We start from the raw sequence: 25,307 nt of genomic DNA, 5'->3' as shown, positions 1-25,307 counted from the left end.
TTCCCTAAGCTTTCTTGGGAGATTATTGTATTATTATTCTAATGTGACTTCTAGCCACTTTGCAATATATTCCTCAAGCGTATGATCATAATTCTTATAAAGATAACTCCATAGTCTCTTGTGTGCAAAAGATAACTGATTTATGTAGCCAATGGAACCTACATTATCTGAAAGAAAGCTTAGGTTTTCCTAAAATAGCACATTAGCCAATATCATAACCCTCTGGATATCCTTATATTTCCTTGTTTTCTTATATTTTTTCCCTTACCACCCAACACCTTCTCAAGCTGTTGATGGAAATAGCTGCATATATTATCTTTCAAAGGTAAATTTATATATTTTCTTATATAATCAACTCTATTGTTGTTATATAAATTTGGATATTTTAGATTGTTCCCCAAGATACATGGTGATGTTACAACAACAGGTTTTTCTACTTCCTAGTGGTGTCATGGATAGGAACTCACCTGCCAATGTAGGGGTCACAGGTTTCACCCCTGGTCTGGGAAGATTCCACATGACACAGAGAAATTAAACCCAAGTGCCAAAATTATGTGGCCTTATTAGGTGGTATTAGTGGTATATTGTCACCCTGCTTATTTAACTTATATGCAGAGTATATCATGAGAAACGCTGGGCTGGAGGAACCACAAGCTGGAATCAAGATTGCTGGGAGAAATATCAATAACCTCAGATATGCAGATGACACCACCCTTATGGCAGAAAGTGAAGAGGAACTAAAAAGCCTCTTGATGAAAGTGAAAAAGGAGAGTGAAAAAGTTGGCTTAAAGCTCAACATTCAGAAAATGAAGATCATGGCATTCGGTCCCATCACTTCATGGCAAATAGATGGGGAAACAGTTGAAACAGTGTCAGACTTTATTTTTGGGAGGTTCCAAAATCACTGCAGATGGTGATTGCAGCCATGAAATTAAAAGATGCTTACTCCGTGGAGTAAGTTGGAAGGAATGTTATGACCAACCTCTAGATAGCGTATTCAAAAGCAGAGACATTACTTTGCCAACAAATGTCCATCTAGTCAAGGCTATGGTTTTTCCAGTGGTCATGTATGGATGTGAAAGTTGTATTGTGAAGAAAGCTGAGCACTGAAGAATTGATGCTTTTGAACTGTGGTGTTGAAGAAGACTCTTGAGAGTCCCTTGGACTGCAAGGAGATCCAACAAGTCCATCCTAAGTCCTGGGTGTTCATTGGAAGGACTGATGCTGAAGCTGAAACTCCAGTGCTTTGGCCACCTCATGCGAAGAGGTGACTCACTGGAAAAGACTTTGATGCTGGGAGGGATTGTGGGCAGGAGAATAAGGGGACGACAGAGGATGAGATGGCTGGATGGCATCACCGACTAGATGGACGTGAGTTTAGTGGGAGTTGGTGATGGACAGGGAGGCCTGGCGTCCTGCAATTCATGGGATCACAAAGAGTTAGACACGACTGATGGACTGAACTGAACTTAAGGCAGAAAGTGAAGAAGAACTAAAGAGCCTCTTGATAAAAGTGAAAGAGAAGAGTGAAGAAGTTGGCTTAAAGCTAAACACACAGAAAATTAAGATCACAGCATCTGGTCCCATCACTTCATGGCAAATAGATGGGGAATCAGTGGAAACCATGGCTGACTTTATATTTCTGGGCTTCAAAATCACTGCAGATGGTGATTGAAGCCATGAAATTAAAAGTTGCTTACTCCTTGAAAGAAAAGTTATGACCAACCTAGGCAGCATATTAATAAGCAGAGATATAACTTTGTCAACAAAGGTCTGTCTAGTTAAGGCTATGGTTTTTCCAGTGGTCATGTATGGATGTGAGAGTTGGACTATAATTCTTGGGCATTCAACCTTCCTTATGGTCCAATGATCATATTCGCACATAACTAGTGGAAAAACCATAGCTTTGACTAGATGAATCTTTGTTGGCCAAAGGGTGTCTCTGCTTTTCAATACACTGTCTAGGTTTTTCATAGTTTTTCTTCCAAGCAACAAGTGTCTTTTAGTTTCATGGCTGCAGTCACTGTCTGCAGTGATTTTGGAGCCCAAGGAAATAAAATCTGCCACTATTTCCATTGTTTCCCCATTTATTTGCCACGAAGTGATGTGACCAGATGACATGATCTTAGTTTTTTGAATGCTGAGTTTTAAGGCAGTTTTTTCACTCTCCTTTTTCACCCTCATCAAGAGGCTCTTTAGTTCCTCTTTGCTTTCTGCCATTTGTGTAGTATCATCTGTATATCTAAGGTTGTTGACATTTCTCCTAGCCATCTTGATTTGAGTTTTGAATCATCCAGCCTGACATTTTGCATGATCAGCTATGCAAATAAATTAAATAACCAGGGTAACAATATATAGCCTTGATATACTCCTTTCCCAATTTGAACCAGTTCGTTGTTCCATGTCCAGTACTAGCTGTTGCTTCTTGAACTTGACATGCATAGAGGTTTCTCAGAAGGCAGGTAAGGTGATCTGGTGTTCCCAGTCTTTTCCAGAGTTTGCTGTAATCTGCACAGTCAAAGGTTTTAACATAATCAATGAAGCAGAAGAAGATGTTTTTCTGGAATTCTCTTGCTTTATCTATGGTCCAGCAGAGGTTGACAATTTGATCTCTGGTTCCTCTGCCTTTTCTAAATCTAGCTTGTACACGTGCAAGTTTTTGGTTCATGTATTGTTGAAGCCTAGTTTGAAGGATTTTGAGCATTACCTTGCTAGCATGTGAAATGAGTTCAATTGTATGGTAGTTTGTACATACTTTGGCATTGCCTTTCTCTGGAATTTGAATGAAAACTGACTTTTTCCAGGTCACCTTATAGTGGTGACAGAAAGGTTAACATAAAGTTTATAACACCTCATATCAGTTAGTTTCCTATTTTTTCCTAAGTCTCCTGACTCCTCAAATACTTTCACTCTATATACTAATTATATACCATTTATATCCTGTTATCAAGATAACCACCAGAGGTACTGCTTAGTAAGTTCTGGTTCCATCTGGCCTTGGAGGATAACAATAAGCTAGACACTAAGCAACAAGTTTTCACAACACAGGTACTCATGTATCATTGTGAAGCACAACCCATGGGCATAGCACATGGTTCTGGCTCAAAACAGTGGGACTTAGATACCACAGGGATGTAGTTTCATTTTTAATTCATGATATCCTGGACATGACATAATAGCACTATAATAAATACATTTTTCAGTGATAGTATATTAAAGTGAAGCTTGTACAATGTTTCTACATGCTGAGGAATGGCAGATTGCCAGAAAATTACCAGGAGCTAGAGAAGAGGCATGAAACAGACTCTTCCTCACAGCCCTGGAAAGGAATCAATCCTAGAAGCACCTTGATCTTAGGTTTCTAGACTCTAGAATTGTGAGAACATAAATTCTGTTGTTTAAGTCACTCGGTGGTATTTTGTTAAGGCAGCCCTTGGAAAACTAATATTAATACAATATCCTAAACCCTGAGCTTGAGAATATGTTACACTTCATGACAAAAGAGACTTAACAGATATGATTAATTCAGGGATCTTGAGATGGGGACATTAAGCTGAATTATCAGGTTCAGCCCAGTGGACTCACAAGATCCTTATAAAGAAGATGCCTGATAATCTGAGTGAGATGTGATAGTAGATGGGAGGACCAGACCACAGGTTGCAGTGATGAAAGGGAGGGATCTCAGGACATTTATGTGGCCTCTAGAAACTGTAAAAGGCAAGGAAATTGATTTTGCCTTCAGAAGCTTCAAAAAGAATCAGTCCTGTGAACATCTTGAATTAAGTTCAGTGAAGCCAATATTTGGGCTTTTGAAACCAGAAGTATAATATCATAAATCTGTGTCTCTTGAGTCACTAAGTTTGTAACTTTTTTTTTTTTTGCAGTGCAATAGGAAACTCTGTGTCCTGGCATAGAACTGATGGCAAGTGTGCTGCCTCAGTAACAAACAGAGTCCATTTGCCAACTACTTCTTCCTAGTAACCAAGTGCTAGCAGATGCTTGAAAGAAACTCCTTCCAGTGTCTGTGAGTTAGTTGGGTCTAATTGTCTGACACATTGTATCTATCTCCCAAGACCACCAGTTCTCTTTTTTATACTGGGCAGCTCAGTTCAGTTCAGTTCAGTTCAGTCGCTCAGTCGTGTCCGACTCTTTGCGACCCCATTAATCACAGCATGCCAGGCCTCCCTGTCCATCATCAACTCCTGGAGTTCACTCAGATTCACGTCCATCGAGTCCGTGATGCCATCCAGCCATCTCGTCCTCAGTCATCCCTTTTTCCTCCTGCCCCCAATCCCTTCCAACAACAAAGTCTTTTCCAGTGAGTCAACTCTTCGCATGAGGTGGCCAAAGTACTGGAGTTTCAGCTTTAGCATCATTCCTTCCAAAGAAATCCCAGGGCTGATCTCCTTCAGAATGGACTGGTTGGATCTCCTTGCAGTCCAAGGGACTCTCAAGAATCTTCTCCAACACCACAGTTCAAAAGCATCAATTCTTCAGCGCTCAGCCTTCTTCACAGTCCAACTCTCATATCCATACATGACTACTGGAAAAACCACAACCTTGACTAGACAGACCTTAGTTGGCAAAGTAATGTCTCTGCTTTTGAACATGCTGTCTAGGTTGGTTATAACTTTTCTTCCAAGGAGTAAGCGTCTTTCAATTTCATGGCTGCAGTCACCATCTACAGTGATTTTGGAGCCCCCCAAAATAAAGTCTGACATTGTTTCCACTGTTTCCCCATCTATTTCCCATGAAGTGATGGGACCGGATGCCATGATCTTCGTTTTCTGAATGTTGAGCTTTAAGCCAACTTTTTCACTCTCCTTTTTCACTTTCATCAAGAGGCTTTTTAGTTCTTTTCCACTTTCTGCCATAAGGGTAGTGTCATGTGCATATCTGAGGTTGTTGATATTTCTCCCGGCAATCTTGATTCCAGCTTGTGCTTCTTCCAGCCCAGCGTTTCTCATGATGTACTCTGCATAGAAGTTAAATAAGCAGGGTGACAATACACAGCCTTGACGTACTCCTTTTCCTATTTGGAACCAGTCTTTTATTCCATGTCCAGTTCTAACTGTTGCTTCTTGGCCTGCATACTGAGCAGAGTAGTGTTCAAATCACCAAGAATACTGTTTTTACTGAATATTACATCTGCAGAAGACATTTCTTTTTACTTCCTTCCATTACCCCAACTTCTCCCAGCAAAACCTGGAAAAACATCTCTCTTATTTGTTCCAGGATTCTCTTATATGTTCTTCTGACAAAGTAGGTAATTAAGATTGATGCAAGTTTGGGGCCAACTCATCAAAACAAGCCTAGGACAAGTCTCAGAGAAACCCACGTCCCCCAAACTATTGTGCTGAATCTCAGAACTTTTCTATGAAGCAAGATGATTAAGTGCGTGAAATGATATTGTAACACGATCTTTATAGAAAATTGAATCACTTAACAGTGCAAACTAGTGAGGTTATACAGTTGGAGCAAGAAGAGATATGAGATGCAGGCAATTTTTAGAATTTAACATTATTTGATATAGTCTACAGATTAGAAGAAAAGTAAATGAAAGTGGTCAAATAATGTGTTTTCGTCTCCTTGTGGTTGACATCAAAGTGAATTCACTACTTCTTTTATTTTTCCGTAAAATGATAGTCATTCTATCAAAGAATTCAAATATCATTGAGATGGTCATCATAAAAGTGTCAATACATTTTCTATTCTGCTACTGTATATGTTCGTTCTATTGAGCTAATTTTACTCTTCTGATGAGTTCTTTTATTCCTTAAAACTTTACAGAAAAATTGGAAGCTAATATACAGCTATGGTTAGCTCCAGAAAACTGTTGCATTGAAATGCATATCCAAAGATAGGCATCTATATATGGCTTTCCCTGGGGTAAACTGAGAAGTCCTAAAATATCAAACTATATCTAAAAGACATAAAACAGATAAGAAATACCAAGAAAGTGAAATATAAATGAGGATAATGATGGCTTGTGGATAAGATTTTTGCCATGAATATTTAAAAATTTATATTATATAAATATTATATAGTAACAATATTTCTTGTTTGCTTAGTCAGTCAGACTTAAAAATTCTACTGATGTTCATTAAGGGAGTTTGGACTATATTCTTGAGGGAGGAGACCAGAATTAGTTAGAGTCTGTATCCTTCCATTTTAAAGAGTCCATTCCATGGAACCACTATTAAGAAGTAGTTTTGGCCCCAAAAAACTGCAAAAAAGGGTGTTAAACAGCACACGAAGTGACAGAACTCAAAGGCCTCATTGCCCTTTCAGGTGAAATTCACAAACCTACGGGCTTCCTCATTTGTAGCTAATTAACTAATATAGCCTAGCACACCAGGAACTATACAAAAAATAAAAAGGCAACAAAAAGATACAAGAATACCGATTTATACAAGAATTTCGACATCATTTCAAAATTCACCTAATATTACCTTAAATATTTTGTACTAACTTACCCAGATTTTGTTACCATTCCTTGACACTTTTCTAGCAAGCATTTAGTGTTCCAGGAATGTGAGCTCAATTGTTAAAAGAGATTTCATCTGCAGTTTTAAGGGTATGCTGGTCAAAGGATAAAGGTTTCTTTTTTAAGTCATTCTACAAGATCTTTTAGAACTAACACCCCAAAAAGATGTCCTTTTCATTAAGGGGGCTGGAATGCAAAAGTAGGAAGTCAAGAACACCTGGGGCAACAGGCAAATTTGGCCTTGGAGTACAAAATAAAACAGGGCAAAGGCTAATAGAGTTTTGCCAAGAGAATGCACTGGTTATAGCAAACACTCTCTTTCAAAAACACAAGAGAAGATTCCACATGGACATCACCAGATGGTCAACACTGAAATCAGATTGATTATATTCTTTGCAGCCAAAGATGGAGAAGCTCTATACAGTCAGCAAAAACAAGACCAGAAGTTGACTGTGGCTCAGATCTTGAACTCCATATTGCCAAATTCAGACTTAACTTGAAGAAAGTAGGGAAAACCACTAGACCATTCAGGTATGACCTAAATCAGTTCCATTATGATTATACAGTGGAAGTGAGAAATAGATTTAAGGGACTAGATATGATAGATAGAGTGCCTGATGAACTGTGGACTGAGGTTTGTGACATTGTACAGGAGACAGGGATCAACACCATCCCCATGGAAAAGAAATGCAAAAAAGGCAAAATGGATGTCTGAGGAGGCCTTACAAATAGCTGTGAAAAGAAGAGAGGTGAAAAGCAAAGGAGAAAAGGAAAGATATAAGCATCTGAAAGCAGAATTCCAAAGAATAGCAAGAAGAGATAAGAAAGCCTTCTTCAGCGATCAATGCAAAGAAATAGAGGAGAAGAACAGAATGGGAAAGACTAGAGATCTCTTCAAGAAAATTAGAGATACCAAAGGAACATTTCATGCAAAGATGGGCTCGATAAAGGACAGAAATGGTGTGGACCTAAGAGAAGCAGACAATAATAAGAAAAGGTGGCAAGAATGCACAGAAGAACTGTACAAAAAAGATCTTCATGACCCAGATAATCACGATGGTGTGATCACTCACCTAGAGCCAGGCATCCTGGAATGTGAAGTCAAGGGGGCCTTAGAAAGCATCACTATGAACAAAGCTAGTGGAGGTGATGAAATTCCTGTTGAGCTATTTCAAATTCTGAAAGATGATGCTGTGAAAGTGCTGCCCTCAATATGCCAGCAAACTTGGAAAACTCAGCAGTGGCCACAGAACTGAAAAAAGGTCAGTTTTCATTCCAATCCCAAAGAAACGCAATGCCAAAGAATGCTCAAACTACCGCACAATTGCACTCAATTCACATGCCAGTAAAGTAATGCTCAAAATTCTCCAAGCCAGGCTTCAGCAATATATGAACCGTGAAATTCCAGATGTTCAGCTGGATATAGAAAAAGCGGAGGACTCAGAGATTAAATTGCCAACATCTGCTGGATCATGGAAAAAGGAAGAGTTCCAGAAACTCATCTATTTCTATTTCATTGACTATGCCAAAGCCTTTGACTGTGTGGATCACAATAAACTGTGGAAAATTCTGAAAGAGATGGGAATACCAGACCACCTGAACTGCCTCTTGAGAAACCTATATGCAAGTCAGGAAGCAACAGTTAGAACTGGACATGGAACAACAGACTTGTGCCAAATAGGAAAAGGAGTACTTCAAAGCTGTATATTGCCACCCTGTTTATTTAACTTCTATGCAGATTACATCATGAGAAATGCTGGTCTGGAAGAAATACAAGCAGGAGTCAAGATTTCCAGGAGAAATATCAATAACCACAGATATACAGATGACACCACCATTATGGCAGAAAGTGGAGAGGGACTAAAAAACCTCTTGATAAAAGTGAAAGAGGATATTGAAAAAGTTGGCTTAAAGCTCAACATTCAGAAAACGAAGATCATGGCATTCGGTCCCATCACTTCATGGCAAATAGATGGGGAAACAGTTGAAAAGGTATCAGACTTTATTTTGGGGGGCTCCAAAATCACTGCAGATAGTGATTGCAGCCATGAAATTAAAAGACGTTTACTCCTTGGAAGAAAAATTATGACCAACCCAGATAGCATATTCAAAAGCAGAGAGATTACTTTGCCAACAAAGGTCCATCTAGTCAAGGCTATGGTTTTTCCAGCAGTCATGTATGGATGTGAGAGTTGGGCTGTGAAGAAAGCTGAACACTGAAGAATTGATGCTTTTGAACTGTGTTGTTGGAGAAGACTCTTGAGAGTCCCTTGGATTGCAAGGAGATCCAACCAGTCAATTCTAGAGGAAATCAGCCCTGGATGTTCTATGGAAGGACTGATGCTGAAGCTGAAACTCCAATACTTTGGCCACCTCATGTGAAGAGCTGACTCATTGGAAAAGACTCTGATGCTGGGGAGGGATTGGGAGCAGGAGGAGAAGGGGACGACAGAGGATGAGATGGCTGGATGGCATCACCAGCTCGATGGAAGTGAGTATGAGTGAACTCCGGGAGTTGGTGATGGACAGGGAGGCCTGCGTGCTGCGGTTCATGGGGTCGCAAAGAGTCGGACACGACTGAGCGACTGAACTGAACTGAAGTGAACTTGCTTCTGATATCAGATCTCTTTTTGTTAGATTTTTGAACTTCAACAATGTTTCTGGACTTGCAATTACTAGAAAATTTTAGATCATGTGGTCCATGTTCAAAGCGTTGAGAAAAAAGTCTTTTATTTCTTTCTATATTTCTCTTCTAATCTTCAAAATTATATATCATCCTCTTGATGTGTATCTAAAATATTTTTATGGGCAAAAGTCTTTTAGTAAGGTTCAGAATATTTACTTTGTCTATGATATTTTTTTCTTAATGTCAGTAGTGTTCTGATGAAGAAAAAATTTTCCTCCTGATTGTCCCTCTAGGAGTAACTGGTTTGAAGTCTAGGAAAAAAAGAATTATCAGATTGGGCCTTTTTCTCTTGAATAGTTCAGAGTTGACTTTCTAAGGTAAAAGTGCTACTGATAGGACCCAAACACTGAAACCTTGCCTCTTTTATGAATGTTATGCCAAGATCTGTCACTAGTGTCCCTGAGAATAAAGAACTTAGAAACTCTATTCCAGATGCTCATATCTTTTAAGTTTAAGAAATTCTGCTTCAGCCTGTTACAAAGATACTCCAACTGGAATTGCTGCTTGCACAAAAACTAAAAACCAGGATAGAATATATAAAATTTATTTCCAGACATGAGAAAGCAATCAGAAGAGGCAAGTAATGGTTTAGATAAAAGGAAACAAATCTAATGAGTCCTATAAAAGCCATATTTTTCTGCCATTTGCTACGCTCAAGAAGCAAAAACCCAAGACTCCAGAGCTTATCCTGACTTGAGGAGAAAAAGGTTGGACTTTAGGGAAATTAAAGCTATCAGAATTTTCAAATAATAATGCCAGGATAAAAAGGAAAGCATGCAAAGACAGAACTTCAGAAATTTGCTTAGAGTTCTCTTCCCCTCCAATCTTCAATTTGAATAGCAATTGGCATACGTATAGAATGAAACTCTAAAAGACCAAAAGAAAAACATTTTCTGGGGGTGCATAAGCCTTCAAATTCCCTAAGTTCCTAGAAGGCCATCATTTATTCAAGTTTCCTCCAACCCTATGGAGTTTTTGTTGAATAAGTAAAACATTCATTAAATACTCCATGAATGTCACTTTTTAGTAGTAAAGAAAACTAGTCCCAGGCAGAGGTGACTCTAGAGTTGCTTCAGGAACACTCGCTATTTATTCTTGAAGATAGTTGATATACAATATTATGTTAGTCCCACGTGTATTACATAGTGATTTGACATTTGTATACATTATGAAATAATCACTACAATGAGTCTAGTAACCATCTGTCCCCGTATAGTAAATACAATATTATTGACCATACTTCTTGTGCTGCATATTACATCTTTGTGGCTTATTTATTATGTAACTTGGGGGTTGTACATCTAATTCTCTTCACCTATTTTCCCCACCCTACCCCCAGCAATAATCTGTTTGTTCCCTCTATCATTGTTGCTTTTGTTTAGTCAGTGAGTCCTGATGGACTCTTTCTGACTCCATGGACTGTAGCCTGCCAGGATCCTCTGTCCATGGGATTTCCCAGGCAAGAACACAATATCTATGAGTCTGTGGAAAATAGTATAGAGGCTTCTCAAAAAATTAAAAGTAGAACTGCCATGTGATTAAGCAGTTTCACTTCTGGATATTTACTCAAAGAAAAAAAAATTCATAAGGATATTTGCCTTTTAGAATTCATTTTGGCATTATTTACAATAGCCAAAGTAAGGAAGGAAATTTATTGTCCATTGACAGATGAATAGACAAAAATCACACACAACTCATTGGAAAGACCCTGATGATGAGAAAGATTGAAGGCAAAAGAAGAAGAGAGCAACAGAGGGTGAGATGGTTGGATAGTATCACCGATTTGTGCACACTATGTCACTTCAGTCTTGTCTGACTCTTTGCCACCCTATGGACTATAGCCCACTAGGCTTCTCTGTTTATGGGATTCTCCAGGCAAGAATACTGGAGTGGGTTGCCATGCCCTCCTCCAAGGGATCTTCCCGACCCTGGGATTGAACCTAACTCATCAGTGGACATGAATTTGAACAAACTCTTGGAGATAGTGAAGGACAAGGAAGCCTGGCATTCTTCAATCTGTGGGTACGCAAAGAGTCAGACACGACTTAGTGACTGTAAAACAATAACCTGGCCCAATCTGACCAGAAATATTGGCAATAACTCCTTGAAGCTGAGTGGTCCAATAGCACTTGAGCTGAGAGAAGGGCAGACAGAGTTGATAGTTTGCAGAGCAAAGCCAGTGGCCTTGTTCATCAGAAAAGTTGGAGTACAGCACCACTTGAACAGCCCATGGCTTCCACCAACTGCAGAGCAAAGCTAGTGGCTTCAGCAGAGAATTCAGTGCACACTCAGGCTGAATCTGGATCAGAAAAAATGAGTTATACAATCCCTGTGTCCTGATCTGCTGTTCTGCCAGAGTAGGCAAGCTAATACATAGTCCCACCTACTACAGAATATAGTACCCAGTCCTGACCAGAGAACTCATGCAGTCATAGATTCCATTCTGCAACCTCATTTGGGTAGGAAACCAAGCCAGAAGTCCTAGCCAACTGTCCTCAGCCAGTGGTGCACCCCATCCCATCTCCATCCTCAAAGGTGGAACATGTGTCTTGCCCTAGAATAGACTGTAATAGCAGGATCCTCCTGCCTGAAAACATTACCAGCAGACAAGCCCAGAAAACCAAACTGAGCTTAACTGTAAAGAACAATCTCTGCAAGAACAAACTTATAAGGCCTTGAAAAGAAATCCTATTACTCAAATACACAGATAAAATAATCAGATAAATATGACAAGACTCAACTTGGCAGAGGAATAAGATGGGGAGATCACTTTCTCCCCCACAAATTCATTGAAAGAACATTTGAACACTGAGCAAATTTCACAAAACAACTTCTAAATGCTGGCAGAGGACATCAGGAACCCAGAAAGGCAGCCCATTGTCTTTGAAAGGAGGTAGGACAAAACATAAAAGATAAAAAGAAAGACAAAAGAGGTAGGGATGGAGATCCGTCCAGGGAAGAGAGTCTTAAAAAAGAGAGAAGTTTCCAAACACCAGGGAAAACTCTCTCCGGCGGGTCTGTGGCCAGCTTTGGAATTTCAGAGGGCAAAATAACTGTGAGGAAAAATAAATAAATAATTAAAGCCCACAGATTATGTGCCTAACAGCAACTCCCAGCAGAGCAGCAGCCCAGACGCTCGCATCCCCCACTAGCAAGCAGGGGCTGGACAGGAAGGTGTGGGCTGCATTGCTTTGGGTAAGGACCAGGCCTGAATGCCCTGAGGGCAACCTGAGGGAACTAGCTTCAGATAGCAACCCAGACTGTGGGATAGCTATCCCACAAAAAGTCTTAACCTAAGACACTGCCAGGCCTGCTCACAGAACAAAGGACTGAGCAGAGCTAGCTAGCTGTGGACCAGCCCTTCTCCCACCAGAGACAGGCAAGGGAGGGCAGCCGGGGGCAATTGTGGCCTCAGAGAGGCATCCTATACCAAATTCTGCATGCAGACTTCATTGCTAACCAAGACTTCTTGAGATTCTGGATGGCTGACATCCGCCGGGAGAGTAGCAGCCAGAGATCAGCTCCCCAGAAGAGACACATGGCACACCTGAGAAGGCATGATCCTTGTACACCCAGAAAACCAAGCGGCTGGGATGGGGGAGGAGGTAAGTCGCAGCCTTCAACTGGGGGTGACTGCGCTTGCCAAGCACCTAGTCACCTGAGCTGCTCAGACCTGAGATGGGCACAAAATGCAGGCCCAACCAAGTCTGTGCCTTTGTGGAGTACCCAAGAACCTGAACCTGAGCGGCTTAAACCTGGGGAGTGCATGCAACACAGGGCCTGCATCAGACAGTTCCTGGCAGAGTAACCTAGAGCCTGAACAGTGTAGACTGTGAAAGCACACATGCCGTGAGTAGGGGCAAACCCAGTGTTGGATGAATCACTGTGAGCACACACCAGTGATATTCGTTGCAGTGTTCCTCCCTCCCCATAGCACGACTGAACAAGTGAGCCTAAAAAAAAGATCATCACCATCCCCCTTGTGTCAGGGAAGAAATTAGACACTGAAGAGACCAGCAAACAGAAGAAGCTAAAATAAACAGAGGGAACCACTTTGGAAGTGACAGGTGCAATAGATTAAAACCCTGTAGTTAGCACCAACTACATAGGAAGGGGCCTATAGACATTGAGAAGTACAAGCCGGACCAAGGAACTATCTGAAAATGAACTGACCCGACACTGTCCACAACAGGTCCAGAAAAAGTCCTAGATATATTTTTTCTATTATCATTTTTTTATTAAAAAAAGTATTTAAGTCCCCCATTACTCCTTTAATTTTCATTTTTATAACCTATTTTTACCTTGCAAAAAAAGAGACCCTACTTTTAAAGCAAACTTCATATATATAATAGTTTTGTGACTTTTTATTGTATTTTTGAGAATCTAACCTCTACTCTAGATTTTTAATCTTTGATTTTTGGTATTTGTTATCAACTTTGTACATTTAAGAACCCAAATTTCAGTACCCATTTTTACTTGGGAGTGACATCACTGGCCTGATTGCTCTCTCCCCCTTTAGACTCTCCTTTTGCTCCACCAGGTGGCCTCTATCTCTCCCTCCCACTTTTCTTCTCTACCCAACTCTGTGAATCTCTTTGTGTGTTCAAGACGGTGGAGAACACTTAGGGAACTGATTACTGGCTGGATCTGTCTCTCTCCTTTTGATTCCCCCTTTTATCCTCCTGGCCACCTCTGTCTCCTTCCTCCCTCTTCTCTTCTCTGTGTAACGCCATAAACATCTCTGAGGGATCCAGACTGTGGAGAGCACATAGGGAAGTGATTACTGGCTAGCTTACTCTCTCCCCTTTTGATTCCCCCTCTTCTCCTCCTGGTCACCTCTATCTCCCTTCTCCCTCTTCTTTTCTCCATGTAATTCTGTGTTCTTTTCCAGGTGTGCCTAACTGTGGAGAAACGTTTCATCATTAATCTACATGTCTTATCATCAGTGCTTTATAGATGGAGAAGTCTTGAGGTTACTGTGAGAATAAGACTGAAAACCAGAGGCAGGAAGTTTAAGTCCAAATCCCTGAGAACGCTAGAGAACTCCTGACTCCAGGGAACATTAATCTATAGGAGTTCATCAAACACCTCCATACCTACACTGAAACCAAGCATCAACCAAGGGCCAACAAGTTCCAGAGCAAGACAAACCACACAAATTCTCCAGCAACACAGGAACATAGTCCTGAGCTTTAATATACAGGCTGCCCAAAGTCACACCAAACCCACTGACATCTCAAAACTCATTACTGGACCCTTCATTGCACTCCAGAGAGAAGAAATCCAACTCCCTCCACCCACCAGAATACCGACACAAGCTTCCCTAACCAGGAAACCTTGACAAGCCACCTGTCCAACCCCACCCACAGTGAGGAACCTCCACAATAAAGAGGAACCACAAACTGCTAGAATCCAGAAAAGCCACTGCAAACACAGCAATGTAAACAAAATGAAAAGCTAGAGAAATACCCAGCAGGTAAAGGAACAGGATAAATGCCCACCAAACCAAACAAAAGAGGAAGAGATAGGGAATCTACCTGGTAGATAATTCTGAATAATGATAGTGAAAATGATCCAAAAATCTTGAAAACAAATTGAAGTTACAGATAAATAGCCTGGAGACAAAGATCAAGAAGATGCAGGAAAGGTTTAACAAGGATCTAGAAGAAATAAAAAAGAGTCAATATATAATGAATAATGCAATAAATGAGGTCTAAAACACTCTTGCGGGGGGTACCAACAGTAGAATAACAGAGGCAGAAGATAGGATAAGTGAGGTAGAAGACAGAATGGTAGAAGTAAATGAGACAGAGAGAACAAAAGAAAAAAGAATTAAAAGAAGAAATGAGGACAACCTCAGAGATCTCTGTGACAATGTTAAATGCCCCAACATTTGAATCATAGGAGTCCCAGAAGAAGAAGACAATAAGCAAGACCATGAGAAAATACTTGAGGAAATCATAGTTGAAAAATTCCCTAAAATTGGGAAGGAAATAATTACCCAAGTCCAAGAAACCCAGAGAGTCCCAAACAAGATAAACCCAAGGCAAAACACCCCAAGGCACACATTAATCAAATTAACAAAGATCAAACACAAAGAACAAATATTAAAAGCAGCAAGGGAAAAACAACAAATAACACACAACGGGATTCCCATAAGGATAACAGCTGATCTTTAAATAGAAACTCTTCAGGCCAGAAGGAAATGGCAGGACATACTTAAAGGGATGAAAGAAAATAGCTTACAGCCCAGATTACTGTACCCTGCAAGGATCTCATTCAAATATGAAGGAGAAATCAAAAGCTATCCAGACAAGCAAAAGCTGAGAGAATTCAGCACCGCCAAACCAGCTCTCCAACAAATGCTAAAGGATATTCTCTAGACAGGAAACACAGAAAGAGTGTATAAACTCGAACCCAAAACAATAAAGTAAATGGCAACAGGATCATCAGTTCAGTTCAGTTCAGTCGCCATACGCATTAATAATTACCTTAAATGTAAATGGGTTGAATGCCCCAACCAAAAGACAAAGACTGGCTGAAAGGATACAAAAACAAGACCCCTATATATGTTGTCTACAAGAGACCTACCTTGAAACAAGGGACACATATGGACTGAAAGTGAAGGGCTGGAGAAAGATATTCCATGAAAATAGAAACCAAAAGAAAGCAGGAGTAGCAATACTCATATCAGATAAAATAGACTTTAAAACAAAGGCTGTGAAAAAAGACAAAGATGGACACTACATAATGATCAAAGGATCAATCCAAGAAGAAGATATGACAATTATAAATATATATGCACCCAACATAGAAGCACTGCAATATGTAAGACAAATGCTAACAAATATGAATGGGGAAATGAACAATAACACAATAATAGTGGGAGACTTTAATACCCCACTCACACCTATGGATAGATCAACTAAACAGAAAATTAACAAGAAAACACAAACTTTAAATGATACAATAGACCAGTTATACCTAATTGATATCTATAGGACATTTCACCCCAAAATAAAGAATTTCACCTTTTTCTCAAGTGCACATGGAACCTTCTCCAGGATAGATCACATCCTGGGCTATAAATCTAGCCTTGGTAAATTCAAAAAAAAAAAATTGTAATCATTCCAAGCATCTTTTCTGACCACAATGCAGTAAGATTAGATGTCAATTACAGGAGAAAATGTGGAAGAAATGGACAAATTCTTAGAAAAGTACAACTTCCCAAAACGGAACCAGGAAGAAATAGAGAATCTTAACAGACCCATCACAAGCATGGAAATTGAAACTGTAATCAGAAATCTTCCAACAAACAAAAGCCCAGGATCAGATGGCTTCACAGCTGAATTTTACCAAAAATTTAGAGAAGAGCTAACATAGAAAACATAGGAACAAAGCTCATCAGTAGTCTTGTTAATGTTTTTTTGAATATAACTCAAAAAACCACAAGCAACAAATTTAAAAATGAATCAGCAAGACTACATCAAACGAAAAAGAGGAAGAAACCATCAACAAAATGAAAAGACCACCAGGGCAATGGGAAAAAATATTTGCAAAACTCTTATCTGATAAGGATTTACTATCCAAAACATACAAAAAGCTCAAACAACTCAGGGCAAAACACAAAGATATTTTTCCAAAGAAGAAATACAAAAGATCAATAGGTACATAAATAGATGCTCAACATCACAAGTTATTAGGAAATGCAATTGAAAACCACTATGAGATACCAGCTCACACAGTTATACCACCTCACCATGTCTACTATCAAAAAGACAACAGATAACAAATGCTAGCACAAATGTGCACTTTTGGTGGGATTGTAAACTGGTATAGTCATTATGGAAAGCAGTATGGAGCCACAAAAAATAAAAAGTAGAACTACCATTATGACCCAGCAATTGTACTTCTGGAATTATGGAAGTGTTAGAGTATGAAAGAGTCATGTCTGACTCTTTGAGACTGCATGGACTATAGCCTGTCAGGTTCCTCTGTCCTTGGGATTCTCTAGGCAAGAGTACTGGAGTAGGTAGTCCTTCCCTTCTTCTGGTGATCTTCCTGACCCAGGGATCAAACTGAGGTCACCTGCACTGGGAGTATATCCAAATGGTAACAAAAACACTAACAAATTATATCTGCACCCCATATTCATAGCTGCTATATTTACAAGAGCCAAGTCTTGAAAATCTAGGTGTCCACTGATGGATGAAAGGATAAAGAAATCGTGGTAAACAAATATGATGGAATATTATTCAGCCATAAAGTGCAAGGAAATCCTGACATTTGCTGAAACATGTATGGACCTTTAAGGTATTGTACTAAGTGAAGTAAGTCAGAGAAAGAAAAAAAAAAAAACTATATGATCTTACTCATATGTGAATCCGAAAGAAAGAAAAAAAAAGCTTGTAGAAAAGGAGATCACATTTGGGGTTACCAGAGGAGGTGTTCATGAGGATAGGGAAATGGAGAAGCTGGTCAGAAAGTGCAGACTTCCGGTTGTAAGATAAATACTAGGGACATAATGTACAACACGATAACTATAGCTAACACTGCAGTGCCAGTGCATGCTCTGTCATGTAGACTTTTTGTGGACCCTAGCCTACCAGGCTCCTCTGTCCTTGGGGTTACTCAGGCAAGAATACTGCAGGGGGTTGACATTTCTTTCTCCAGGGGACCTTTGCAACTCATAGATCAAACCCAGGCCTCCTGCCTTGGGAGTCAGATTCTTTACCACTGAGAAACCAGGGAAACCTAACACTGTTGTATTATATATTGAAAAGTTGTGAGGACAGTAAAACCTAAGAGTTCTCTTCACAAGAAGAAAGTGCTTTTCCCTGTTTTTTCTTTCTTTTCATTGTATTTAGATGAGAGGATGAATATTATCTGAAACTTTTGTGGTTATTATTTTACAAAATATGTAAAGCAACCTTTCATGCTTTATGCCTTAAACTTAGGCAATAACATATGTCAACTATTTCACAATAAAACAGGAAAACATGAAAGTATTCCTTTGGGTTAAATGTAATACGTTGTTTTAGAAAAACTGACAATGATTACAAAATTTGAACTATAGGAAATAATGCCTATTTGCAATAAATTATCTGTGCAAATAATTTATTTGAAGCATTTTATAATTTGTTTGAATTCTTTAACAATTTTAATTGCTAAATCTGTGTTAGCAAATGCTCATTTATTTGCTCATCAATTCAGGTGCTTGTTGGGCACTTTATTCGTCATTTTCTAATTGGCCAGAAGACTACCTCCCATCTGCTATATAACTTGCTTTTGTTTGAGACTTACACTGAAGTACAACAGGCAGTGACAGGATGTGGTCTTCTTTGCTGATCCCTACTTTTCTCTTCCTGAGCTTCTTTTCTGTGGGATTGGCCCCAGATCCAGGGCCAACCACCAATGCAAACAACAGCTATCTCCCTTTTGGGGATCAGATTAATGGAGACATAGCAGAATTTCCAGTGCAGAATAACAATATAATCATTGATCCCTGGAAATATATGGATCGATTAAGAATATATATATCCTTATAACAGAATCAGACAAATATTTTACTTCATTTGGAAAAAACAATACAGGGAAGTACATTGGGCAGTAACTTTAATATATGGAGAGCTATTTAAAACAGGTATGTACATTTTAATTAACAGCAAGAGAAGTTGCTTTTCTTTCTTTCTTTGTTACTGAAAGTCATATCTAATCTGTTTTTACTGTTTGAATGCTGATGGAGTATGCAGTCAGTATAATCATTTATCTTCCAGGATTCAGGATCTCTTAGGACCTATTAAACACTTCTTTTGATTAGTAAAAGTATATGGTATACCTTTTCTTTACATTTTTTATAGACTTTCTGGTTTAAAAATTCAGTTTTTAATAATATAAATTCCTGTAAATTGAAAAAGCTTATTCTTTGGAAAAACAAATATATTTTGTTGAAGTCTTTGCCTGCTTACAAGTCTCAGCAAATTCTTTACTGTTGACACTACTGAGAGCCTGGGCTCTCCATCTGGCTCAGTGGTAAAGAAGCTGCTTGCCATGGCATGAGACTCCAGAGACCCAGTTTCCATCCCTGGATCAGTAAGATCCGTGGGGAAGGAAATGGCAACCCACTTCCATATTCTTCCCTGGAATATCCCATGGACAGGGGAGCTTGGCCAGCTAGAGTCATGGGTTCCCACACAGTTGGACAGGACTTAGCCACTGAGTAGACACAGCTTCTCAGGGCAATGTGGTACCAGAATATCTCTGCTGCATGAGGTGAGAGTATTATAGGATATATGACAAAGTTTCTTTCAGCTATGAAACCCAGGGTGAGGTTTCATACAAATTAAGGCAAGAAAAACATACTTTTCCTTGAAAGCCTGAGTTTTGCCTCTGAAATAGTAGCAGAAAGAGTAAATAAGATATGGCCCTCACTGCACAGTCTCTTTCACTGGGGACAGGTGTTTGCAGATCCGACCATGTGAAAACAAATGGAGGGAAACTGGGGCCCCTGAAATTTCCCCTTAAGATAAATCTAGGGTGGAGACAAAGAAGGAGAATAACAAAGTAAAAGGAAAAACGAAATTAGTAGTGATGTTAGCTATAAACACTATTTCAAGAAGAGGCAGTTGCTACTCAACTTCAGGAGTCTGGTGACATGCAGAAATGTGGTCCCATCATATCCTACATTATATTTTTTAGGATAGTCTCAGAAATTTAAATCTAAATCATAAATACTCTCATGAAGTTTATCATTATTATATTTTCACAAATAATTTGATATTTTAAATATTTATATTTGTAGACCAAACAAAAAAGCCTCGATCCATTACTGGATCAGTGGTTTGCAAACTCTAATAGTCTCCAAAATACTCTTCAATCCTAGATGTAGTGAAACATCTGCCAAGATGATCTATCCATTAATAAAAGTTGTGTACTGAAGTTTTCTAGTATTACTTTCCGCAGTTTATTTCTGCCTTACAATTTGTTACTGTGTTTTATATATTCAGGTACTATGATGTTGGGTAAACAAATATTTACAAATGTTGCATCTTCCTGTGAGATCGACCATTTATTCTTATAGCAATCATCTTTTTTATTTCTTATTGCCATGTTTGTCTTAAAGTCTATTTTTCTGGTATAAGTAGAGCTACCTGAGCTTTTCCTTTTGCATTGGATATTTTTTTACAACTTTTCACTTTCTGTCCGAGTATGCTTAAAATGAGTCTCTTGTAGGCAGCATGCAGCCAGATCTTATTTTTTATACATTCAGCCACTCTATGTCTTTCGATTGGAGAATTTAGTCTGTTGGCAGTTAAACTAATTATTGATAGATATAGACTTAGTGCCATTTTCTTAATTGTTTTCTGGTTGTTTTAAAATTCCTTTGTGCCTTTCCTCTCTTGCTCTCCTTCTCTGTGATTTGATGGTTTTCTGTAGTGGTATGCTTAGATGACTTTCTCTTTACTTTTTTGTATCTACTATAAATTTTTGCTTTGAGATTACAGTGAGATTTACATAAAATATGTTATAACAGTCTACCTTAAGTCTACAACTTAAGTTTGAAGACATTCTAAAGTTCTACATTTTTACTCTTACACTCCACCCCCTCCCCCAAGTTTTAAGTTTTCTATGTCATAACTGACATCTCTTGTCTTGTGTGCATGCACGCATGCTAAGTTGCTTCAGTCATGTCTGACATTTTGCAATCCTATGGCCTGTAGAATTCCAGGCTCCTCTGTCCATGGGGATTCTCCAGGCAAGAATACTGGAGTGGGTTGCCATGTCCTACTCCAAGGGATCTTTCCTATGCGGGGATTGAATTTATGTTTCTTATGTCTCTTGCATTAGCAGGTGGGTTCTTTACCACTAGTGCCACCAGGGAAGCCCCTTGTCTTGTGTATCCATTAACAAATAACTGTAGTTTCTTTTAGCCTTCATACTAGATTTATAAATGATTAACTGCTATAACATTCAATTATTCTGAATTTAACTGCATTTTACTTTTATCCGTGGGACATATTTTTATATATTTTCCTGTTACTAATTTGCATCCTTTTTTTCAGCTTTAAAGCATCCCTTTAACATTTCTTGTAAGGCTGATTTATGGTGTTGGACTTCAGCTTTTGCTTTTCTGCTCCCTTCAGTTTTGACCAATAGCTTTGCCAGGTAGAGTATTCTTGTTTGCCACGTTTTTTCTTTCAGCTCTTTGAATACATTGTGCTACTCCCTCTGGCCAACAAGCTCATGCTGACAAATCTGCTGACAGTCCTTTGGGGGTTGCCTACTACACAGCAAGCGGTTTTTATCTATTGCTTTGAAGAGTCTCTTCTTGTTAAAACTTTTCACAATTTAATTAAAATGTGTCTTGGCATGGGTCCTAAGTTCATTTTATTTGGAATTCTCTAGGCTTCCTAGATTTGGATGTCTGTTTTCTTCCCCAGGTTAAAAAACTTTTCAGTCATTATTTCTTCAAATAAATTTTCTGCCCCTTTCTATTGCTTTTCCCTTTCTGGGACCCTTATATTGCAAATATGGGACCATTAGATTGTGTCCCCAATCACTGAAAAAGCAAGAGAGTTCCAGAAAAACATCTACTTCTGCTTTATTGACTATGCCAAAGCCTTTGACCGTGTGGATCACAATAAGCTGTGGAAAATACTGAAAGAGATGGGAATATCAGACCACCTGACCTGCCTCTTGAGAAACGTATATGCAGGTCAGGAAGCAACAGTTAGAACTGGACGTGGAACAACAGACCGGTTCCAAACAGGAAAAGGAGTACATCAAGGCTGTATACTGTCACCCTGCTTATTTAACTTATATGCAGAGTATATCATGAGAAACGCTAGGCTGGAAGAAGCAAAAGCCAGAATCAAGATTGCTGGGAGAAATATCAATAACCTCAGACATGCAGATGACACCACCCTGATGGCAGAAAGTGAAGAGGAACTAAAAAGCCTCTTGATGAAAGTGAAAGAGGAGAGTGAAAAAGTTGGCTTAAAGATCAACATTCAGAAAACGAAGATCATGGTATCTGGGCCCATCACTTCATGGGAAATAGATGTGGAAACAGTGGAAACAGTGGAGGAATTTATTTTTCTGGGCTCCAAAATCACTGCAGATGGTGATTGCAGCCATGAAATTAAAAGACGCTTACTCCTTGGAAGGAAAATTATGACCAACCTAGACAGCATATTAAAAAGCAGAGACATTACTTTGCTTACAGAGGTCCGTCTAGTCAAGGCTATGGTTTTTCCTGTGGTCATGTATGGATGTGAGAGTTGGACTGTGAAGAAGGCTGAGCACCGAAGAATTGATGCTTTTGAACTGTGGTGTTGGAGAAGACTCTTGAGAGTCCCTTGGACTGCAAGGAGATCCAACCAGTCCATTCTGAAGGAGATCAGTCCTGGGATTTCCTTGGAAGGAATGATGCTGAAGCTGAAACTCCAGTACTTTGGCCACCTCATGTGAAGTGTTGATTCATTGGAAAAGACCCTGATGCTGGCAGGGATTGGGGGCAAGAGGAGAAGGGGATGACAGAGGATGAGATGGCTGGATGGCATCACCAACTTGATGGACATGAGTTTGGGTAAACTTCGGGAGTTGGTGATGGACAGGGAGGCCTGGCGTGCTGCAATTCATGGGGTCACAAAGAGTCAGACACGACTGAATGACTGAACTGAACTGATTTTGTCCCATAAGTCCTTAAGCTATCTTTAATCTTCTTTTTTCTTTTTTTGGGCCATTCTGCAAACCTTGCAGATTCTTAGTCTCCCAAAGAAGAGTTGAACGCGTGCCCCCTGCAGTGGAATTGCAAAGTCCTAATCACTGGACCACCAGGGAATCCCATTGCATCTTTCATTGGATGAGCTTCATTGGCCCCTCTTTGATCCAATCTTCCACTTCAACATTCTGTCATTGAACTACTCTATTGAAATTTTCAGTTCAGCTATTGTATTCTACAGCTCTGTGATTTCTGGTATTTTCTCTATGCTAAACTTTTTACTTTGTTTATGCATTGCTCTCCTGACCTCAGTGAGCATGTTCATGACCATTACTTTGAACTCTTTATCAGGTAACCCGTTATCTCTGTTTCATTAGCATTTTCTCCTGAGGTGTTGTCTTTTTCTTTCATTAGGAATATATTCCTTTTTTTTCTTCACTTTTCTAGATTTTCTATGTTGATTTCTACACATTGTATAAAACAGCCACCCCTGCATTTGTAGTGGTGTGGATGAAACTACACTTTGTCATAGAGAGTGAATAAGTCAGAAAGAGAAAATCAAATATTGTATGTTAATGCATATGTATGTAATCTAGAAAAATGGTACTGATGAACCTATTTGTGAGGCAGGAATAGAGACACAGATTTTGAAAATGGACATGAGGCTGGGGTTGGGGGAAGGAGGGAAAGGGTAGGATGAATTGGGAGAGTGGCATTGACACATATACTCTCAGTTCAGTCACTCAGTCGTGTCCAACTCTGAGACCCCAGGGACTGCAGCACACCAGGCTTCCCTGTTCGTATAAACTCCAGAACATGTTAAATAGATAGCTAGTGGAGCTGCTGTATAGCACAGGGAGCTCAGCTTGGTGCTCCGTGATGACCTAGAGAGGTGGGATGGGGGAAGCTGGGAGGGAGGCTCAAGAGGGAAGGGATATATATATATACACATACACACATAACGCTGATTCGGTTTGTTGCACAGCAGAAACTAACACAACATTGTAAAGCAATTATATTCCAATTAAAAAACAAAAGCAAAAAACAGCCACTTCTTTCCATCTTGAAGGAGCGGCCTCGTATGGAAGATGAAATTTATCATTTAACCCTGACCCAGCTTTTGGTTGTTTCTCAATCCTTCATGATTGTCTAAGCAATGTTTTTCTGTTCTTAGTGGCTGAAAGGAGTTGAGGGTATGCTGAGACTGGCCACTGTCCCAAAGGGGAGGATCTCAGATAGAACCTAGATGTACGTTGATGGCAAGCTGGATCCTCAGCCAATAGTTTTGGTTCATTACAGTCCTGTGGAACCTGTGAGCTTAAAGTTTGCTGAAGACCACAGCCAGGGACTCCTAGGGTATCCCCTACACAGCAGCTGTAAAAAACAAGTGGGGCACCAAATGGGTACACAAGCTCCTTTCCAGGAGATATTAGCAATCTGTAGTGAGATGGAGGAAGACTGTGAAGATGGAACCCACTGGGACTCCAGTCTCTGGAGTGTGATGTAGCCAGCATCTTGATGGGTGATAAATTAGAAGACTGCTCGTAGTCTGCAGTTACTAAGATAAAAAATAGAAATCCTTCATGGGAAGCCTGGGCCTGTTTCAGTCTGCTGCCTCTGCTGTGGACTCTGAGGACTCTGCCACAGTGAGTTTACATAAGCCCCTTGAAAAGTACCTCTTGGTTCACTTTAGCCTTGTGGGTTCCATAGATGGAATCCCTGTTGTTGTTTCAAAGCTACATGTTTTGGGGTTCATCTCTCAGGTGGAAGTCCTAAAAGTTGGGAAAGCAAATGTAGGTCCAAACCCTTCAATCCTTAGGGGGAAGCTGGGAGTTGTAAGATCCATCCCAGCTGTGTGTCACTGTGCCAGGGGTGGAGTTTATGGCACAGCTTCTCCTTCCTGTCTCAGTGTGGGTTGCTTCCCCACCCCCCATCCCCTGATATGTAGGAGTCACTCAGCTAGTTTCTGGATTCCTGGGAATCCATACAGGTATTAGACAGGAATTCAATGGCCAACTTTGGACTTGGTTCACAGGTTGTGCTGTATACAAAACTATAGGTAATCTCACATCCTGTAATTATTTTATATTATGTATAGAAATTATTCACTCTTTTAGTATTAGTCTCTGAAGACAAATCATGAAACAACTTTTCAACAGAAAAAAAATTACAATGAGAAATCTTTCATAAATGCTTATGTGCTGACTTAGCTTGCTTCTCTGTACCATTTTTCTTCCTTTTTAAGTGGAAATGGACCCTGATTTCCAGGACCACAAGGATTATTTAGTGATTTGATATGGTAATATATTGTTATTTATGATTTCTGAAATTTTCTGATGTTTCACTTTTATCTATTTCCATTGTCTGTGCCCATAAAAACAAGATTATGCCCCACGTTTGATTATTGAAGT

The 25,307-nt window shown here is 39.6% G+C and overlaps 1 protein-coding gene across 1 annotated transcript in view; it reads left to right on the top strand.

The window, feature by feature from the left end:
- The window catches only part of THEMIS (thymocyte selection associated), a 341,081-nt gene that overhangs the window by 269,716 nt on the left and 46,058 nt on the right, over positions 1–25,307 (top strand). The window contains exon 10 of the mRNA XM_068984949.1: positions 12,620–12,778. Within this exon, the coding sequence (XP_068841050.1) occupies positions 12,620–12,778 (159 nt within the window). The remainder of the gene's footprint in view (positions 1–12,619; positions 12,779–25,307) is intronic.

This window comes from Capricornis sumatraensis, chromosome 13 (genome assembly GCF_032405125.1).
Source record: "Capricornis sumatraensis isolate serow.1 chromosome 13, serow.2, whole genome shotgun sequence".
NCBI classification, from domain to species: Eukaryota; Metazoa; Chordata; class Mammalia; order Artiodactyla; family Bovidae; genus Capricornis; species Capricornis sumatraensis.
Note: the sequence above shows the minus strand (reverse complement) of the source record. Positions and strands in the feature narration are given on the sequence as shown.